Source organism: Mustelus asterias, chromosome 15 (genome assembly GCF_964213995.1).
Source record: "Mustelus asterias chromosome 15, sMusAst1.hap1.1, whole genome shotgun sequence".
In the NCBI taxonomy this organism is placed as follows: Eukaryota; Metazoa; Chordata; class Chondrichthyes; order Carcharhiniformes; family Triakidae; genus Mustelus; species Mustelus asterias.
In genome coordinates, this window is record NC_135815.1 from 95,671,352 (window position 1) to 95,692,627 (window position 21,276).

Genomic DNA, 21,276 nt, shown 5'->3' on the forward strand with positions numbered 1-21,276 from the left:
AGTGTTAATGTAAGCCTACTTGTGACACTAATAAATAAACTTTAACACTGGTCACCAGCGGGCACATGGCACCAGCTTCTCCAGTTCTTTTTGGATTGCTTTCACATAATCTTTCTCTCACAACTGACTTCTCACAACGACGTAGGTGATATTAACACAATCCAAGACTGGGGATGAAAACAGAAAGTGTCGGGAAAACTCAGCATGTCTGACAGTGTGGGTGGAGAGTGAAAAAGAGAGTGTTAACATTGCAAGCCCGTCTGGCTCTTCTTCAGAGCTGCAGAGAGATAGAAGATTGGGAAGCCGCTTAAAGAATTACAAGGACAACAAAATAGTGCAAGATCAATCACAATGATGGCAAACAGTGCAACATCCTGTTATCTCAAGAAATTTTGGGAGGTATGCTGGATGTATATTAAGCTTTAGGGTTATTTTATTGAAAGGGTGAAAACAGGAGGTAAATAGGCACTGTGCTACCAAGTGAACAGTGAAAGCTGACCATTACTTTAAGTAACACTCAAAATCCTCAGCAACAACTTGCTTACCCAATCAGCGGCTTGTAAAAAAAAGTTAAAGTTTATTTATTAGTCACAAGTAGGCTTATATTAACACTGCAATGAAGTCACTGTTAAAATCCCCTAGTCGCCACACTAGGTGGCACAGTGGTTAGCACCGCTGCCGCACAGTGGCAGGGACCCGGGTTCTATTCCGGCCTTGGGTTGCTGTCTGTGTAGAGTTTGCACGTTCTTCCCGTGTCTGCGTGGGTTTTCTCTGGGAGCTTCAGTTTCCTCCCACAGTCCCAAAGAGTTACTTAGGTGCATTGGCCATGCTAAATTCTCTCAGTATACCCAAAAGGTGCCGGAGTGTGGCGACTCGGGGATTTTCACAGTAATTTCATTGCAGTGTTAATGTAAGCCTACTTATGGCTAATAAATAAACTTTAACCAGCATATCTTTAAACTGTGGGAGGAAACTGGAGCACCCGGGGGAAACCCACGCAGACGCGGGGAGAACATGCAAACGCCACACAGACAGTGACCCGAGCCGGGAATCGAGCCTGGGTCTCTGGCGCCGTGAGGCAGTAGTGCTAACCACTGTGCCACCGTGTGAGAAGAGAGCGTCATGTCAAATGTGAGCCACCAAAATGTCATGCAGCCACCTTAAATGAGCAGGGAATCAACTCCTTAATGATCCTCTAGGTGATGGAGATCAAGCAAGCGCCAGGAACCAAGATGGTCTGCTGCACCAAACGCAGGCTAAATCGGTGTTTCAACTTGACACCCTGTTATGGGGATCTCGTAGCCTCTTTCGTGCTTAAAGTATCCAGGAAAGATTGCTCTTGTGTTCAGTGTGTGATTCCTGCCCGAACCTTTTACTTCCTGCCTAATATATTTTTGGAGTGATTGAATGTTTGCGTAACTTTTTACCCTTGTCGTTCAGGTCCCCCAGCACCAGGTGACACTGTTATTCCGTCATGCTCTATCAGTCAACTCCATTTCTGTTGGTGGCACTTCAGGTAAAGTTTTCATTTTCAGGTTCTTTGTTCGCCGTGGTCTCTACGCTCTGCACGTTTCTCCTGACTTCTCTCCAACATGTCTATTCACTTATGAACGAGGCCCTTGCCCTCTGCAACTGTATTGTAGATGACTGCATTAATATCACTGCTTTAAAGAAAACCTTCAGAATCATGGAATCTGTACAATGCAGGAGGAGGCCATTCGGCCCATCGAGCCTGCATCGACAACAATCTCACCCAGGCCCTATCCCCATAACCCCACGTATTTACCCTAGCTAGTCCCCCCTGACACTAAGGAGCAATTTAGCATGGCCAATCTACCTAACCCGCACATCTTTGATGTATGGGAGGAAAGCGGAACACCCGGAGGAAACCCACGCAGACACGGGGAGAACGTGCAAACTCCACACAGACAGTAGCCCGAGGCTGGAATTGAACCTGTGCAGGTTAGGTGGATTGGCCATGCTAAATTGCCCCTTGGTGTTTGGGAGATTAGCAGGGCAAATACTTGGGGTTACGGGGATCGGACCTGGGTGAGATTGTCGTCGGTGTAAACTCGGGCTGAATGGCTTCTTTTTAGGGATCCTATGATTCTTAAATGAAACAAGTTTACTGGTGGGCATATAGCGGAGGACAAAAATTTTGATATTCCTGCGGTGAGGTATGGAGAATCAATACCTTGACTGTCAGATGAAAAAGAGTCAGAACAAGAACAAATGAGTGATTGCAAAGAGAGGGGGATTGAAAATATGTATTATACATTGAACAACTTGGTAAAGGATGAACTAAACTGTTGTGACCTCTAGAGGGCAGCCTTACTTCATTTTCACCAAAGCAAAGTCGGCCGAATTAAGTTCTTGTTCAATGTGCTTGTGGAGAAACAAGGACTTGATATATTGGAGACAATTTAGCCTTAACCATTCCCAAATAGTAATTTTATAATTTTCCGACACTATGAAATACATACAAATTTGAAACATTTTAAATAAGCTTTGTTTAAAGTGTTAACACGTGTATTTGTAATTGCAGAAGTTCAATGTGGTAGATGTCTCAAATTCTATTCAGAGTTACAGAAAAACACAGAGATTGATTTAATCTGGGCAAAAGTTTTCACACAAAGACACAGTTTCCACTGTGCAACACTACTTGTGTCCCGTGACAGTACAGCGACAGCAAGCTTCAAAGATACCCCCAGTATTGCACAAATATTTGATTTATTACTGTCACATGTATTGGGATGCAGTGAAAAGTATTGTTTCTTGCGCGCTATACAGACAAAGCACACCATTCATAGAGAAGGAAAGGAGAGGGTGCAGAATGTGTTACAGTCATAGCTAGGATGTAGAGAAAGATCAACTTATCGAAATATCTAAAATACATGTCAAGTCCTTGTTTAAGGGTGGCACAGTGGTTAGCACTGCTGCCTCACAGCGCCAGGGATCTAGGTTCAATTCCAGCCTGGGGTCACTGCCTGTGTGGAGTTCACACATTCTCCCCATGTCTGCGTGGGTTTCCTCCGGGTGCTCCGGTTTCCTCCCACAAGTCCAAAGATGTGCGGGTTAGGTGGATTGGCTGTGTTAAATTGACCCTAGTGCCAGGGAGATTAGCAGGGTGGATATGTGGGGTTACGGGAATAGGACCTGGGTGGGATTGTGGTCGGTGCAGACTCAATGGGCCAAATGGCCTCCTTCTGCACTGTCGGGATTCTATTCTATGACAACGAAGGTTCCTATCAGATGTTGCCATCCATATACCTTGATGGTTTTTTGGCTAATACCTCATTTCATACAACATACTGCAGCAGCAATCATCAACTGAACATACCACCAAAACCTGACGCATCTCCTGTCCTGGTAACATGCAATGTAATACCAAGATCAGGACTGAAAAGAAACTGTCATCTGAAAGCACATTTCTTTTGTGACACCAAAAACATACGAAACAAAAACACTTGATCTGCAAAAACACTTTGATCTCCAGTTATAATATTCTCCCTTTCAAACAATCGCCTCTACTCTCTGGAATTTGGAAGATTGAGGGGAGATCAAATTGAGGTCGACAAGACGATAAAAGGTCATGGATAAAGTAGACGTGGAGCAGGTGCTTCCTCTTGTGGGGCATTCTAGGATGAGAGGCCATAGTCTTAGGATAAGGGGCAGCAAGATTAAAACAGAGTTGAGGAGAAACTATCATTCAGCATCTCAAAAAGATCAAGATTAACCCTACCGAGCATTTGTGGGTTCATTGACCCATCTTTATTTTCAGACACTAACAGATCTGTTACTCATTTACCTAGATATAGCTATCTATAATTCACAATCTCATATGCAGCCCAATGAAATGGCATTCTTATAACACAGAGGAGCTGTGATTTCCCCATGTGTAAGTGAGTTTGTAAATCAAGTCCAGGGATGAGGGGTTTGTTGTATGAAGAGAGATTGAACAGTTTAGGCCTCTACTCTCTGGAATTTAGAAGAATGAGGGGAGATCAGATTGAGGTCTACAAGATGATAAAAGGTCTGGATAAAGCAGACTTGGAGTGGATGCTTCCTCTTGTGGGGCATTCTAGGACATGAGGTCATAGTCTTTGGATAAGGGGTAGCGAATTTCAAGCAGAGTTGAGGAGAAACTACTTCTCCCAAAGGGTTGTAAATCTGTGGAATTCGCAATCCCAAAGTGCGGTGGATGCTGGGACAGTGAGTAAATTTAAGGAGCAGTTAGATTTTTAATTGGTAATGGGGTTGAAGGGTTATGGGGAGAAGGCAGGAAAATGGGGATGAGGAGCATATCAGCCATGATCGAATGGCGGAACGGACTCGACGGGCCGAATGGCCTAATTCTGCTCCAGTATCTTATGAATTTACGACCATTGACTCTGAAAATTCCAATAGCTTTCACCAACTGAAACTGAGCGGTCACTGTGAAAGATCCTGGATCCGTGTGTTTCTTGCCTGTGCAATGTACTGCTGGAAACACGGACAAAGGCTTCATGTTATCACCACCAATTCAGGCCCACGCTGTGCGCTCTCTTCAATTCAAATATTAATTAATCAATCCCACATAAAAAGGGGAGCCGGCAATTCTCCCGTTTGCAGAACACATGCAGTTTTCTGATCTTCCCATTTTCAAAGGCTCATTAAAGGTCAGCCAAGGCTCTCTTGTCGGGAACTGGAATTTCATAGCTGCCACGTTTATCTCTCTGTCAGACACTTGCCAACATACTGGGATCCCCTCTGCATATTGCAATGGGATGCGTGAGTACTTAAATCACAAAAATATTGAAACAGCGTAACATAACATCTTAGTAACAAAACACGAAAGAACATAAATTCCATAGCATTCGAGTGCTGGAAGAAATCTCAATATATTTTACATGCAGCATCATAGGCGGTGCTAATCTGGTTGTCTCGTCATCGACAACACATACTTTCCCCTTTGAAGAGAGGAGGAGAAAAGAAGCCAGCAATGCAGAACGTACACTATAGAATCCCTACATAGTCATAGAGGTTTACAGCATGGAAACAGGCCTTTCGGCCCAACTTGTCCATGCCGCCCTTTTTTTTTAAAAACCCCTACGCTAATCCTAATTGCCCGCATTTGGCCCATATCCCTCCATACCCATCGTACCCATGTAAGTGTCTAAATGCTTTTTAAAAGACAAAATTGTACCCGCCTCTACTACTACCTCTGGCAGCTTGTTCCAGACACACACCACCCTCTGTGTGAAACATTTGCCCTCTGGACCCTTTTGTATCTCTGCCCTCTCACCTTAAACCTATGCCCTCTAGTTTTAGATTCCCCTACCTTTGGGAAAAGATATTGGCTAAATAGCTGATCTGTGCCCCTCATTATTTTATAGACCTCTATAAGATCACCCCTCAGCCTCCTACGCTCCAGAGAAAAACGTCCCAGTCTATCCAGCCTCTCCTTATAACTCAATCCAGCAAGTCCCGGTAGCATCCTAGTAAATCTTTTAGAAACATAGAAAAACTACAGCACAAAACAGGCCCTTCGGCCCCACAAGTTGTGCCGAACATATCCTTGCACTCTTTCTAGTTTAATAATATCCTTTCTATAATACGGTGACCAGAATTGCACACAGTATTCCAAGTGTGGTCTTACCAATGTTTTGTACAACTTCAACAATACATTCCAACTCCTGTATTCAACGTTCTGACCAATGAAACCAAACATGCCGAATGCCTTCTTCACCACTCTGTCCACCTGTGACTCCACTTTCAAGGAGCTATGAACATGTACCCCTAGATCTCTTTGTTCTGTAACTCTCCCCAACGCCCTAAAATTAACTGAGTAAGTCCTGCCCTGGTTCAATCTACCAAAATGCATCACCTCGCATTTGTCTAAATTAAACTCCATCTGCCATTCATCAGCCCACTGGCCCAATTGATCAAGATCCCATTGCAATTGGAGATAACTTTCTTCACTGTCCACTATGCCACCAATCTTAGTGTCATCTGCAAACTTACTAACCATGCCTCCTATATTCTCATCCAAATCATTAATATAAATGACAAATAACAGTGGACCCAGTACTGCTCCCTGAGGCACACCGCTGGTCACAGGCCTCCAGTTTGAAAAACAATTCTCTACAACCACCCTCCTCTGGCTTCTGTCAAGAAGCCAATTTTGTATCCATTTAGATACCTCACCCTGAATCCCGAGAGATTTAACCTTATGCAACAACCTACCATGCAGTACCTTGTCAAAGGCCTTGCTAAAGTCCATGTAGATAACATCAACTGCACTGCCCTCATCTACCTTCTTGGTTACCCCTTCAAAAAACTCAATCAAATTTGTGAGACATGATTTTCCACTCACAAAACCATGCTGACTGTCCCTAATCAGTACTTGCGTCTCTAAAAGCCTGTAGATCTTGTCTCTCAAAATACCTTCCTACAGTACAGAAGGCGGCCATTCGGCCCATCGAGCCTGCACCGACAACAATCCCACCCTATCCCAGTAACCCCACATATTTACCCGGCTAATCCCCCCGAAACTTGGGTCAATTTAGCATGGCCAATCCACCTAACCCAAGCAGTTTTGCACTGTGGGAGGAAACCGGAGCACCTGGAGGAAACCCATGCAGACACGGGGAGAACCTGCAGACTCAACACAGACAGTGACCCAAGCCGGTAATTGAACCTGGGTCCTTGGTGTTGTGAAGCAGCAGTGCTAACCACTGGGCCACCATAGTTCTCATTTATTCAGCATTGGGGACATTTTGAACCAGATAGCTTTGTCTACTTACCCAAAATACTAATGCTATTGTGCCATTTGTACATATTATCAACACAGATAGATTAAAGATATTGGTAACCCACCATGGATGTCTATCTTGGTGGAGAGGCTTGTGTGCTCCGATGGCCCCTTGTCAGGGGCTCCTTGCTTGTGGGAGGGCCACCCCGGCAGCAAAATCACAGGGAGGTGCCAGACAAAGCCCAGTTCAAAATGTCCTCAATGGCAGAACACTCAAGGGGAGGCGATGGCCTAGTGGTATTATCGCTAGACTATTAATCCAGAAAGTCAGCAAATGTTCTAGGGACTGGGGTTCGAATCCCCACACGGCAGATGGTGGAATTTGAATTCAATAAAAATTATCTGGAATTAAGAATCCACCGATGACCATGAAACCATTGCCGATTCTCAGAAAAACCCATCTGGTTCACTAATGTCCTTGAGGGAAGGAAATCTGCTGTCCTTACCCAGTCTGGCCTACACGTGACCCCAGAGCCACAGCAAAGTGGTTGACTCTCAATTACCCGCGGGCAACTAGAGATGGGCAATAAATGCTGGCCAGCCAGTGATGTCCATGTCCCATGAATGAACCGGAAAAAAAAGAAGAAAGAAGAGTGTGCATCTCACCTGCTGCAGAGTTGGGAGAAGTCTGCATTGGCAAGGAGGCCCTGGTCATTGTGATTTGACACATCACCAAAATCTGATCTCCCATCTGTCAAGATTGTGTGGACAATGACATTGTCCCGACAATGACATTGTCCCAAGGTCTCCACGTTAAACAAAGTTCACACGCAAGTTCTCACCAGGGTCCATTGCCATGTCCTGCGGTGATGGAGGATTGGCAATAGGGACAGGGTTGTGAACATGGCAGTCCCTAGTCAGGTATCTGCACACAGATAATAGATGCCCGAAGGCTACTGGACACCTGGGCAGCAGCATCTGTGACTGAGCTGTCCTCTTCAGGATACCCTCTGCACACTCGAAATGGGGAGGGGGCTGGAAAACCTGCCCTAAAAATATCTTCGTGGTTTAAGAAAGAAAACGTTATATTTTACAACTTGGAATGTTAGAACACTCAGACAGCAAAAACTGCAATCATATCATGTGAGCAATCAAGACTCCAAATTGGTATTGAGGCTCTCAATGAGACCCACTTTCCTGTTGGGGACAAATGTTGGGGACTACTACTCGGGAATAGAATCAAATTGGAGGTCAATCATTCCAGTCCCAGAACATTGCTGCAGGAATTCCTCAGAGTACTCCTAGGCCCAACCGTCTTCAGCTGCTTCAGCAATGACCTTCCCTCCATCACAAGGTCAGATGTACACTGATGACCCCACCATTTGCAACTCCTCAGATACTGAAACAGACTATGTCCATATACAACAAAATCTGGACACTATTCAGGTCTGGGCTGATAACTGTCAAGTGACATTCACACCACACAAGTGACAGGCAATGACCATCTCAAACGAGAGAGAATCTAACCATCTCCCCATGACATTCAAAGCATTACCACTGCTGAATCCTCCACAATCAACCTCTTGGGAGTTATAAATGACCAGAAATTGAACTGGACCAGCCATATAAATACTGTAGCTACAAGAGGTGGTCAGGGGCTGGAAATGTTTCAGAGAATAACTTGCCTCCTGACTCCCCAAAGCCTGTCCACCACCTACAAGGCACAAGTCAGGAGCATGATGGAATATACTTTACTTATCATAGAAACCCTACAGTGCAGAAGGAGGCCATTCGGCCCATCGAGTCTGCACCGACCACAATCCCACCCAGGCCCTACCCCCACATATTTACCCGCTAATCCCTCTAACCTACGCATCTCAGGACTCTAAGGGGCAATTTTTAACCTAGCCAATCAACCTAACCCGCACATCTTTGGACTCTGGAAGGAAACCGGAGCACCCGGAGGAAACCCACGCAGACACGAGGAGAATGTGCAAACTCCACACAGACAGCGAACCAAGCCGGGAATCGAACCCAGGTCATTGGAGCTGTGAAGCAGCAGTGCTAACCACTGTTGGATGAGTGCAATGTCAACAACACTCAAGAAGCTCAACACCATCCAGGACAAAGCAGCCAACTTGATTGTCACCCCGTCAACCACATTAAATATTTATTGCCTCCAGCACTTGACATACAGTGGGAGCAGTGTGTATCATCTACATGAGGCACTAATGCATTACAGTAACTCATAAATGGTCCTTCAAAAGCAGCTACCAAACCGGCAAACTCTATTACCTGGGAACAGCTACACCTGAACATTCTCCTCCAAGACACATCACCTCGACTTGGAAATATATCAACATTTCTTCACCGTCACTGGGTGAAAATCCTGGTGCTCCCTCCCTAACAGCACTGTGGGCGTAGCTACACCACATGGACTGCAGCAGTTCAAGGCGGTGGGTAGCTCACCACCATCTTCTCAAGGGCAGTAAGTGTTTGGCAATAAATGTTGGCCTAGTCAGTGATGTCCACATCCCATGAAGGAATTTTAACAAAAACCTCAGTACACCCAGCCCTATTTTCTCAGCTCACTGATGCCCACATCTCAAGAATGAATAAATAGAAACAAGGAGTCGATAACATGAATAAGGTGTGTAAAGAGAAAAAGGTTGACGAAAATGAATGCAGGTACCTTACAGTCAGAAACTGGAAAATTCATAATGGGGAATAAAGAAATGGCTGAGGTATTAAATTTGTACTTTGCTTCAGACTTCACAAAGGAAGACGCGAGTAATGTACCAGCAGTTCTGAGGGAAACAAGTTTTATGAGGAGCCGAAGGAAATCAGCATTAGTAGAAAAGTGTTTTTTGGGGAAACTGTTGGGATTGAAGGTGAATAAATCTCCATGTCCTGATAATCTTCATCTCAGAGTACTTAAGGAATTAGCCCTGGAAATAGTAGATCCATTGGTGGTTATTTTCCAAAATTCTTTGGACTGGATCCAAAAGATTGGAGGGTAGTTAATGTAAGCCCGCTATTCACAAAGGGAGGTAGTGAGAAAACAGGGAACCATTCACAATAAAATGACAATGCAAATAAAAGAATTGCATTTATATAGCACCTCTCGTGATCATGAGAGGCTGATTCCTGGGATGGCAGGTCTGTCATTTGAGGAGAGACTAAGTTGGTTAGGATTATATTCACTGGAGTTTAGAAGAGTGAGAGGGGATCTCATAGAAACTTATAAAATTCTAACAGGGTTAGACAGGGTAGATTCAGAAAGAATGTTCCCGATGGTGGGGGAGTCCAGAACTAGGGGTCATAGTTTGAGGATAAGGAGTAAACCTTTTAGAACTGAGGTGAGGAGAAATTTCTTCACCCAGAGGGTGATGAATGTATGGAATTTACTACCACAGAATGTAGTCGAGGCCAAAACGTTGTGTGATTTCAAGAAGGAATTAGATATAGTTCTTGGGGTTAAGGGGATCAAGGGATATGGAGGGGAAGGTGGGGGGGATGAGGACATTGAATTTGATGACCAGCCATGATCAAAATGAATGGCGGAGCAAGCTCAAAGGGCCGAATGGCCTACTCCTGCTTCTAGTTTCTAACAAAGCAAATCAGCCATGCATTGCATATCTGGTATGATGACAGAAAATGAGAAAAGGAAATAAAGTTTTGAAGACGACAGTAACTTTTCCCATGCTAGCTGCACTGCAAAATGATTTACAAAATGTGAACAGAAGGCGAATTTTAGTTATGCGGTGCGCTTGTTCAAATTCCTGGGGACCCGGGTTTGAATCCCGCCATGACAGAAGGTGCAATTTTAATTCAATTAAAAGTATCTGGATTAAGAATCTGCTGATGACCGTGAAACCATTGTCGATTGTCGGAAAACCCCATCTGGTTCACTAATGTCCTTTAGGGAAGGAAATCTGCCAACCTTACCTGGTCTGGCCTACATGTGACTCTCAACTGCTCCAAGACTGTCAACAAATGTTGAAAAAAGTATGTCTGGGTTTGCTAACTGTATTTATTTAAAAGTGGGTTTGATCTATGCATGAATGTGCCCTATTTGGAAGTGGAACAGTCATTAGCTAGAAAGTAAAGATGTTTCCTTTCAGTTTATAATATTGTTTAAACTGTGTTATTAAATAAAGTTTGTTTCACTATAAAAGATTCCTACTTTGTCAGTGGAATAATTCCTGGAAGGAATTCCCTTTCCTCACATTTATGCCAAAAAAATTGTTGAGGTGTAGCCTGGCTTCCTAATGTAATTTGGGGTTCTGGTCCAGGACACTAATAGTAGGTACATGCACAGCGCTGTCTTCAACACAATTCAATCTACAAAGGGGTGATTCCACAAGGCAGGCTGCAGACAGTAACAATATTTACAAATTATAGATGCCTAAACCAATTAAGAGCTAGAAGACACTTCCAGTTGAGAGGCAGGACGCAGCAGTCGTTTTCATGTTAACAAACCACCAACCCTACTGCCCTCAGCCTTGGAACAGGAGCTTTGAAGTCACCAGCCTCTCTCACCAAGTACCTTAATCTACCTTGGAGCAAAAGAACTGTTGGCGCATTACACAGTAGCAGAGTTCCCACATTTTGAGAGTAATGTCCCTCACTGCTTCTATTTTGGCAGAAGTACAAAAAATTGACTGTGCTATACTTTGTAGTCACATGGCGAAGATCCTAAGTTTTGGCTAAACGTGAACGTATTATTTACAGGTTGTTTGTCACAAACTCTATTCCCAAGCTGCGAATGTCGTACGGTTACATTATAGATAATAGCACCTAACCTTTCAGTACAATAAAATTGTATAACATAGTAAAACTGCAAAAGTCAATGCAGGTTGGAAGCTACCACACAAAGAGATAAACCCTGTATCTTCATAGGAGCTAAAATTTCAATATAATAAAACTAAATGCAAAAGTCAGTGCAGCCGAGAAACTACCACATGAGAAGAGCTGAATCTGTACCTTCATAGGAGCTAACTGGATGGGAGTTATGCAGGATGGATCAACCACGGGTTTGGGTCTATTTGCTGTGTCTGCAAGCAAACTTTGCCACTGCTGAGGAAGTCCCGTGAATTTCTGCTCATGGTGGTCAAATCCAGTGTGAACGCGATGCTCAAAGTTGGAAGGTGCAGAGATTTCGAGACGTTTCTTCTTCTTTCCGAACATGCCGGGAAATCCTAATAGACCTGCAACAATATTAGAGGACAAGATACCGTGAAGTGCTTATTAATCTTAACAGGATGACAGATGGGAAAAGCAGAAGTCACTTGTGCCATTTTAAGGGCAAAACTGGAGAACTGGGAGGAATGTGCTAAATTCTATAATGGTGCAGTCCAAACTGAACGAATAGTGTACAGGTTAGAAAACATATCAAACGTGCATTATGTGAACATAACATTTGTCCATTCTTGTGGGTAGGTTGCAGAAATATTAACTGAGGCAGCTTTAAAACAAATCATTTTCAGAAATGAACGATATGTGGCGGCACGGTGGCACAGTGGTTAGCACTGTTGCCTCACAGTGCCAGGGACTCGGGTTCGATTCCCGGCTTGGGTCGCTGTCTGGGTGGAGTCTGCACGTTCTCCCCGTGGGTTTCCTCCGGATGCTCCGATTTCCTCCCACAGTCCAAAGATCTGCGGGTTAGGTTGATTGGCCATGCTAAAATTGACCCTAGTGTCAGGGCATTAGCAGGGTAAATGTGTGGGATTACGGGAATAGGGCCTGGATGGGATTGTGGTCGGTGCAGACTCAATAGGCCGAACGGCCTCCTTACGCACTGTGGGGATTCTAGGATTCTATGGGACAGTAAATCCTCATGTCAAGTCGGCCTGCCGAATGGTGTTTTGTTTTAAAGTTGTTTATTCTTAAGATTCGCAGATTTACGTCACAATTTCCATTTTTACGTCATTATTGCGCGAGTTGCGTGTCACCATTGCTGACAGTGAAGCAATGGAAAAGTGCAGTCAAAAGGTTTGGCTACAACCTCAGGAATTGACTCAGGAGATTCCCAGATCACTCCCGATTCTGCCCTACTTGGTGCCTTGCTCCAGGTGTGCTCACTGCCTCACTCCAAATGGCCAGAAGTACTACTGGTTCCACATCCAGGAATAGAGGCTGAGGGGATTGTGGGAGAGACTTGTTGGGGAAGCTAATTCCAGTTTGCACATTCATTTGTATTGAAAAATCAGATTTGTTTTACATTTATGTTAAAAATCACACTTTTAAAGAACACTAGGATGTTAAGCATAGCATTACAGTTTTGTTTCCCTCCAACTTCATAATGTGCATCAGTGATGTTACTTGCTTAAAACTATTAGGTACAGAGTCTGTGCTTTGGGCGCAATCAGGAAATTGCACCCAAAACAGGCTGAAGTTAATATGCCCCCATTGGCTGTGTTTTCAGCAGGGTAGAGAGGGCATGTAAGAGAGCTCAGGTGCTGCCCCACCACCTCTTGTCCGTCCACAAGTTGGCGGCTATAATACACTAGGTGGGCAAGTGTCAAAATTCCAAGGGGCAATTCTCCCAGCCCGCTGCTCTCGCGGTGCAGTGGGCCAGGAGACATAAGCGGAGGCCATGTAGTGGGTTACCCGCTGGGCGCCATGGCCCCCATGCATCTCCGGCCACTGGATTTACGGCGTCACCAGCTCCATGCCAGAAATTGGCGGGGAGCTGATTTGAATACTTAAAATTGAATTTAAATAACATTAGTGTTTCACTCCAGCCGGGTTTACAACAGCTTCCCACTAGCGGGGAGCTGGTGGCACGACCTCACTTGAGTAAAAGGGGTTGGGGTAAGGTGAGGTGCCCCATGGGCATTTCCAACCTGGCAGTGCCAGCCTGGGCCCCTGGCACTGCCCAAGGGGAAAAGTGGCAATGCACAGGGGGCATCTTGGCTCTGCCCACCAGGCATCACGCAGTGCCAAGGGGGCAGGCCCTAATGGGGAGGCGATCGCTGGGGGTCCTGCTGCCACTCTGCACTCAGGATCAGTGACAGACAGAGGGAGGCCAGCGATCGGGGCTGGATATCGGGGTGGAGAGTGGTAGGCTTGCCGGGGTGGAGGGGGCGGGGGAGGGAGACACACGGCCAACGATGGGGAATCGGGAGGCCGGCAGTGCGGGATTACTATGCATGCGCCGATCTCGGTGCTGACAGATTGGCGCATGCGCAGTGGCCCGCTCAGCTCTCTGCTGCCAGCCTCGCCAGCGGGAATAGGCCCTGTCCACTGGTTTTTAACATGATTCAAGCTAGAACGCGGTGATGCCAAGAATGTGGAAGATTCATTTTGAAAGTCCTGCTGAAAAATCAGCCAGATTTACTCCAGCTTTTACGCACATTTGGCACTTAGAATTTTTTGGGGAGAATTCCACCCCCAGTGTCTAATAGAATACCTTTGATTCATCCATGGCAGGCAGCAGAGCAGTGCATCATCAATAGGGATGTAACAGAAACATAGGAATCTCGGAACAATAGTCAAACAGAATCATACACCTTTATAAATGTATCTAATTCATCAATCATAATTCTTTGGTACCTCGCACATACAATTCCTAAAAGATTAACAGACTTGTGATGCTGTGTAAATCTTCTTATATAAATTAGATTGCTATTTTGAAAGGAAAAGAAAGATTTGCATCAAAAAGCATGTTTCTTATCTCAAAGTGTTTTAAAGTGCAGCACAGTGGTTAGCACTGCTGCCTCACAGCACCAGGGACCCGGGTTTGATTCCTGCCTTGGGTCAATGTCTATGCGGAGTCTGCACATTCTCCCCATGTCTGCGTGGGTTTTCTCCGGGTACTTCGGTTTCCTTCCACAGTCTGAAAGACGTGCTGGTTAGGGTGCATTGGCCAATCTAAATTCTCCCTCAGTGTACCCGAACAGGCGCCGGAGTGTGGCGACTGGGGAATTTTCACAGTAACTTCATTGCAGTGTAAATGTAAGCCTACTTGTGACACAAATAGATAAACTTAAAGTCAATTAAGTATTTTTGAAATGTGGCCACTGTTGTAATGTAGGAGCACTTTACCCAATCTCAACTGAAGGGTAGGATAAGCAACAAATTCGGCTTGGATGAACCACTGAATAGACGGTTTACACAGCATTTCACACACTTCTCTTCAATTTCTCTTTATACACAGTAAAAATAAAACCAAAGTATTTATGAAGCTAAAATAATGCTGCTAACTAAAAATACTTCCTCAGTCATTCCGTTCCCTGACTGATGATCAATCATTCGGAGTAAAAGGACATATTTCTGCATTTGGCTGTTATCCTATTTTTGTATGCTTTCTAAAAAATCCTAACAATGGTATCCTAACAACAACTTGTATATATAACAAACAAATTGTTTTTCTGGAGATGGTCGGGGGAGGCAAGTGTTTTTCGAAACTGCCCCCAATATGTCACAAACCCACAAGGTCCTTTTTGTAATTCCCTGAGATCCTAGCAACAGGATCGAAGGCACAAAGAGAACCAAATGACCCATGGTACAGCAAACAAAATTGACGATTCAGAATACTACAATGTGGCTTCTCTTTTCAGTTCTGAATAGAGAACTATTGGATCAACTTGTGCTTTGCTGGGATGATAATTTAAACAAAACTCAAGACACCAATTAGAGATATTCCAATATGCTTTCAATTATCAATTTATCCGAAACATACTTCTTTAGACAGAGTTCAAAGTCAAACGTGAATAGCCTGCTTGTGCTGTGTTGTGCAAACTACTGTAAGCTAGATGCATGAAAACCAAGTAGAACTCAGGGGAGACACACATAAACTTGTCCCCTCTGCATGAGAGGGGGAAATCTCTTGTCAGCGCCTGGTACCTTGGAAATCCAGAGGCTGGATCACTTGTACTTGAAGCTCCCAACTGTTATTAAGGCTTTTATCAATAGCAGAGGTGGGTACAATTTTATCAATTATCAATTTTTATCAATATCAGTAGAGGCAGGTACAATTTTGTCTTTTAAAAAGCATTTAGACAGTTAGATGGGTAAAATGGGTATAGAAGGATATGGGCCAAAAGCGGGCAAGTGGGACTAGCTTAGTGGTTAAAAAAAGAACGGCATGGACAAGTTGGGCCGAAGGGCCTGTTTTCATGCTGTAAACCTCTATGACTCTAATTGGTGGTCAGATCACTACTTGTTCCCATGATGATAAGAAACTGTATTCCTGGCAGTTGTGAAGGAATGGGACGGAGGAACTAAAAGGAGTGCCTCTGTAGGTCAACGGGAGAGTGCAACCTGCTGAAAATGTCAATAATGGGACAGTGGAAAAAGTTCAGAGGGAACCTCAGTGAAAATCATTTCAAGTTCAAATCCAATTTACTGTTAACCAAAGTTGCTAATACTTTAATCTAGCAGTAACTGCTCATCCTCCCTTGTGTGAAGATATCCAAAGAAGGGGAAGGCAGCTTATTTCAAGCATCGATAGCGCTTTGGATTACTGTGATAATAGATTGTGGAGAGAGTGTGGCCTCTCTGAGGAGATATTTTGGATGTACCTGGTCTCGAAGTACTTCCAAGGATTAGGGTAAATCACAAGCAGCCAGGTGGGAATGCAGTTAAACAGGAATTCTCACTGGAAAGACGGAGGCTGAGGGGCGACCTGATAGAAGTCTACAGGATTATGAGGGGCATGGACAGAGTGGATGGTCCGAAGTTTTTTCCCAGGGTGGAAGAGTCAATTACTTGGGGGCATAGGTTTAAGGTGTGAGGGGCAAGATTTAAAGGAGATGTACAAGGCAAGTTTTTTTACACAAGGGGTGATAGGTGCCTGGAACTCGCTGCCGGGGGAGCAGATACGATAGTGACTTTTAAGGGACAAATACATGAATAGGATGGGAACAGAGGGATATGGTCCCCGGAAAGGTAAGGGGTTTTAGTTCAGTCGGGCAGCATGGTCAGTGCAGACTTGGAGGGCCGAAGGGCCTGTCCCTGTGCTGTAATTTTCTTTGTTCTTTGTAAACTTGGTCAATCATTCAATACCAGCCCCATTGCACAAATGCCAAGTTTAAGACATTTTGGAGTCTGGATCAAAGTTAAAGTTTATTTATTAGTGTCACAAGTAGGCTTACATTACATTGTAATGAAGTTACTGTGAAAATCTTCTAGTCGCCACACTCCAGCGCCTGTTCGGGTACACAGAGAGGATTTAGCATGGCCAATCAACCTAACCAGCACACCTTTGGACTGTGGGGGGGGAAGCCAGAGCACCTGGAGGAAACCCACACAGACACGGGGAGAATGTGCAGACTCCACACAGATAGTGACCCAAGCTGGGAATCGAACCTGCATCCCTGGTGCTGTGAGACAGCAGTGCTAACCACTGTGCCACCGTGCCGCCCCAGCATCCAGGAACAGAAAAGATGGCAAATCCCTCTCAGGAAAATGGGGTTGGGCTGACCAGCTATATTATTCATCCATCTCTTTAAAAGACACCAGATCAGACTTGCCTGTAAGCACTTGGAACATGCATAAACTTTTCTCCACAATTTACTTTCAGGATATTTATTAGTGTAATCCAATGATATGATCCAATCTGACGCAGACAATAACTGATTCCCAGCTTATATATTACGACTTCAAAGATGAGCAATGAATCCACCTTTGCAAAATTATACATAGTCCCTTATAGAAACATTACTAAATAACTATTGGTGGAAATAAACATCTATTTTGTGCATAAAACCCATTCTTTATAATCGTGTATTACAGACATTTCTAATTAGTAAAATATTACAGTTACGTTAATGTCAAGAAAGGGGTTGTCGACGACTCTTAGTTTGTTTATTTATTAGTCACAAGTAAGGTTACTGTGAAATTCCCCTAGTCGCCACATTCTGGCACCTGTTCGAGTCAATGTGCCCAACCAGCACGTCTTTCGGGCTGTGGGAGGAAACTGGAGCACCCGGAGGAAACCCATGCAGACACGGGGAGAATGTGCAAACTCCACACAGACAGCGATCCAAGCCGGGAATCAAACCCGGGTCCCTGGCGCTGTGAGGCAGCAATGCTAACCGCTGTGCCACCATGCCACCCCCAGAGTCTTCTCTGAGACTGTGTTCAGCAACTGTTAAACAACGGTGATACATATCTCATATTTAATTAATGGGACAAATAGGATTTATAACACCTTGTAAAATTACACATGTTCAAAATGAACACTTATTTGCTTCTTTAAAATTAAATTCTAATTCCATTCAGCATATACAAACTGATATGCAAGACAACTAACAAAATATGACCCTCTGTTTAATTACACTATGAGAACAATGGAGGATTTTTGAATGGGTAATTTGATAGCTAACATGCAGATTTTAAAGTGTAATTCTCTTATGCTGTGAGAAATATAATAATATTGAATAGCAAACAGCATTATATAAATGTTTATAAATTATATGCTATTTATTAGTCCCCAAAACCTCACGAGTGAGAATAAAGGTTCAAATTTGTAGAAGACATCTCTATATATCTCTATATAATTAAAAGTCTTGCCCAAGGATACTAATCTGGTAATGGTGACTTGCATAAATTAAAATCAAGCGACGCTTGACTCATTTGCCACACTTGCCCCCTCCCCCTGGAGGGAGCAGGTTCAAGCCCCATTCCAGGACTGGAGCTCAGTGCAGTACTGACGGAATGCTACACTGCTGGAGATGCTATCTTCCAGACGAGGCATTTAGTGAGCCGAGGCATTTGATGAAGATGGACGGTCTGCTCAGGGGGGATATAAAAGATCCCATAGTAATTTCTTTGAAGAACAAGAGGAACTTTCATTACCACCACCAAAACAAATTAACTGTTCTTTCATTTCATTGCCGTTTGCGGGTTACGATTTTGCATAAATTAGATGTTGCATTTGCATACAAAATGGCAAGACTACACTTCAGAAAGACTAACTAAATAGCTGCAAACAGCTTTCGATCATACTGCAGATGTGAAAGACGCCAAGCAAAGCCTTTTTTCTTTAAATTCATTGACAGATTTAAATAGAAGTCACATAAATAACATCCATAACGCATGCTAAGGAAATCTCAGCCACTCGTACAACTTGCTTGACATAGTACCCCCCACTTACAATCATAGAATCCCTACTGTGCAGAAGGAGGCCATTTGGCCCATCAAGTCTGCACCGGCCACAATCCCACCCAGGCCCTATCCCCATAACCCCATGCATTTACCTGAGCTAGTCCCCCTGACACTAACGGGCAATTTAGCATGGCCAATCCACCTGACCCGCACATCTTTGGAGTGTGGGAGGAAACCGGAGCACCCGGAGGAAACCATGCAGACACGGGGAGAACTCCACACAGACGGTGACCCAAGCCGGGAATTGAACTCATGTCCCTGGCACTGTGAGGCAGCAGTGCTAACCACTGTGCCACCGTGCCCCCCACATCCCATTTTATGTCTGTCACCTTCTACAGAGAGTAAACCGAGGGAGGGTGGACAGAGCACTCTGGCACACCTGTTAATAGCCAGTATTGCTGTCGATAAGAGAATTTCTTTTTTAGCTTTATAAACACAGCCAGATTTTTGACTGGAAAATACAAGAGCATACTCTTGTGGATCTTGTACTACCACCTTCTGGATTTTCTGCAGTCCCCTCCCTCCACCACGCCATGGTTTCCAGTGGCAAAGGCAGCCCGCCATTGGCCGCCGGCAGGATCATCCGCTACCGCTGATGTTTACGGCATTTTGCGTGGCTTGCCCCTCCCCGCCACTGGGAACCTGCTATTGGGGGAGGGGTGCCTCAAACATGGGCCCTGCTTAAAAATGATAATTTGGAACATCCGTCAGCTAGCAACAGCAACAGAGCTAATGCGCGAAATATTTCTCCCACTCGTGTTTTGCGGCGGCAAAAGGTGGCACGGACTTGCTGGCAGCGGGATCTTATGGTTCCGCCATTGTCAAAGGGGTTTCCCATTGAACACACCCCACTCCGCCAGGAAACTTGCAGTGGGGCTGTGCCCGTCAGCAGACCCCCAAGATGGCATGAACGGTAGCAAGGTTTGGCAAATGTGAATCTACACTGAGCTACATTTTTATCATTGATCATAGAATCCCTACAACAATCCCACTCTGGCCCCATCCTGGTACCTCACATATTTACCCTGCTAAATCCCCTGACTCTAAGGGGCATTTTAGCATGGCCAATCCACCTAATCCGCACACCTTTGGACTGGGGGAGGAAACCGGAGCACCCAGAGGAAACCCACGCAGGCACGGGGAGAACGTGCAAACTCCACACAAACAGTCACCCAAAGCCAGAATTGAACCCTAGCACTGTGAGGCCGCAGTGCTAACCACTGTGCCACCTTGTGACTTTGATGACTTTTACCAGAATTTGCATTGAAGTTGATGGTTAACTGAAAGAAAGCCAATGCAACATCCTGTTTCTGGAAGTCTCGAAGTTTTAATTTTGAAATCCGGAACTCTGCGCAAGTTCTCTCCGATCTGACTTGGATTGAGGAAACACTGACCATCACTAACAAGCTCCAGAGCACAGACAACAAGAAAAGTTGCGGAGCCAATGAAATATTTTTGATAAAAAAGAATCATAAGCATTGCTTTAAAACAGAGCACAGCATGGTAATAATAGCAGGATAGCATTAATGCGAGGCGTGGATAGAGTGGATGTGGAGAGGATGTTTCCACTAGTAGGAAAAACTAGAACCAGAGGGCACAACCTCAGGCTAAAGGGACGATCCTTTAAAACAGAGATGAGGAGGAATTTCTTCAGCCAGAGAGTGGTGAATCTGTGGAACTCTTTGCCGCAGAAGGCTGTGGAGGCCAGGTCATTGAGTGTCTTTAAGACAGAGATAGATAGGTTCTTGATTAATAAGGGGATCAGGGGGTATGGGGAAAAGGCAGGAGAATGGGGATCAGAAAATAAAATCAGCCATGATTGAATGGCAGAGCAGACTCGATAGCCGAGTGGCCAAATTCTGCTCCTATGTCTTATGGTCTTAAATGAGGCCAATAGTTAGAACCGGAAAGTCTTTGAAGTTATTGAAAACTTTTCATTTGCCTTTGCAATACAATATATTTAAAACTCAACATATTTATGTAACTCATAATTGCGTAGAATCCTCATCAATAGAAACATGTTTCCAAGTGCTGACAAAGCAGAGGTGGAAAGGTGAACACTGATTAAGAAGAAAATGAAAAGAAAGACGCAAGGAACAAAGGAACCGTGGGGTCTGAAAACATGGTCAAAGAGAGGGTTTTCAAAAGACTTCCAAATGCATGTAGATTAGAAGCCAGATGAAGGGTGGAAACAGTAGTTCACAACTGAGTTGAACCGAAAGAATTTCAGAAATTTCTCATGGGGGGAAAGTCAGCCAGTGCTTGGCAAGAAGTGTTGGCTTGATGGAAGTGTGGGATTTTACATGGATGAAAAGGTGGCTGTGGCACTTATCAAGGGATTAAGGTTTCAGCAGCAAAGGGGTAAAGATATGGATGGAGGCAGGCAAGAAGATATCATTTTACTCACATTATGTGGATTCTCAAAAAAA

At 44.5% G+C, this 21,276-nt stretch overlaps 1 protein-coding gene across 2 annotated transcripts in view; it reads right to left on the reverse strand.

Moving 5' to 3' along the window:
* pak5 (p21 protein (Cdc42/Rac)-activated kinase 5) overlaps positions 1-21,276 on the reverse strand; it is a 204,651-nt gene that overhangs the window by 87,677 nt on the left and 95,698 nt on the right. For both annotated transcript variants that reach the window (XM_078230354.1, XM_078230353.1), the window contains one exon: positions 11,720-11,943. In XM_078230354.1, coding sequence (XP_078086480.1) covers positions 11,720-11,923 — 204 coding nt within the window. In that variant the 5' untranslated portion in view covers positions 11,924-11,943. The remainder of the gene's footprint in view (positions 1-11,719; positions 11,944-21,276) is intronic.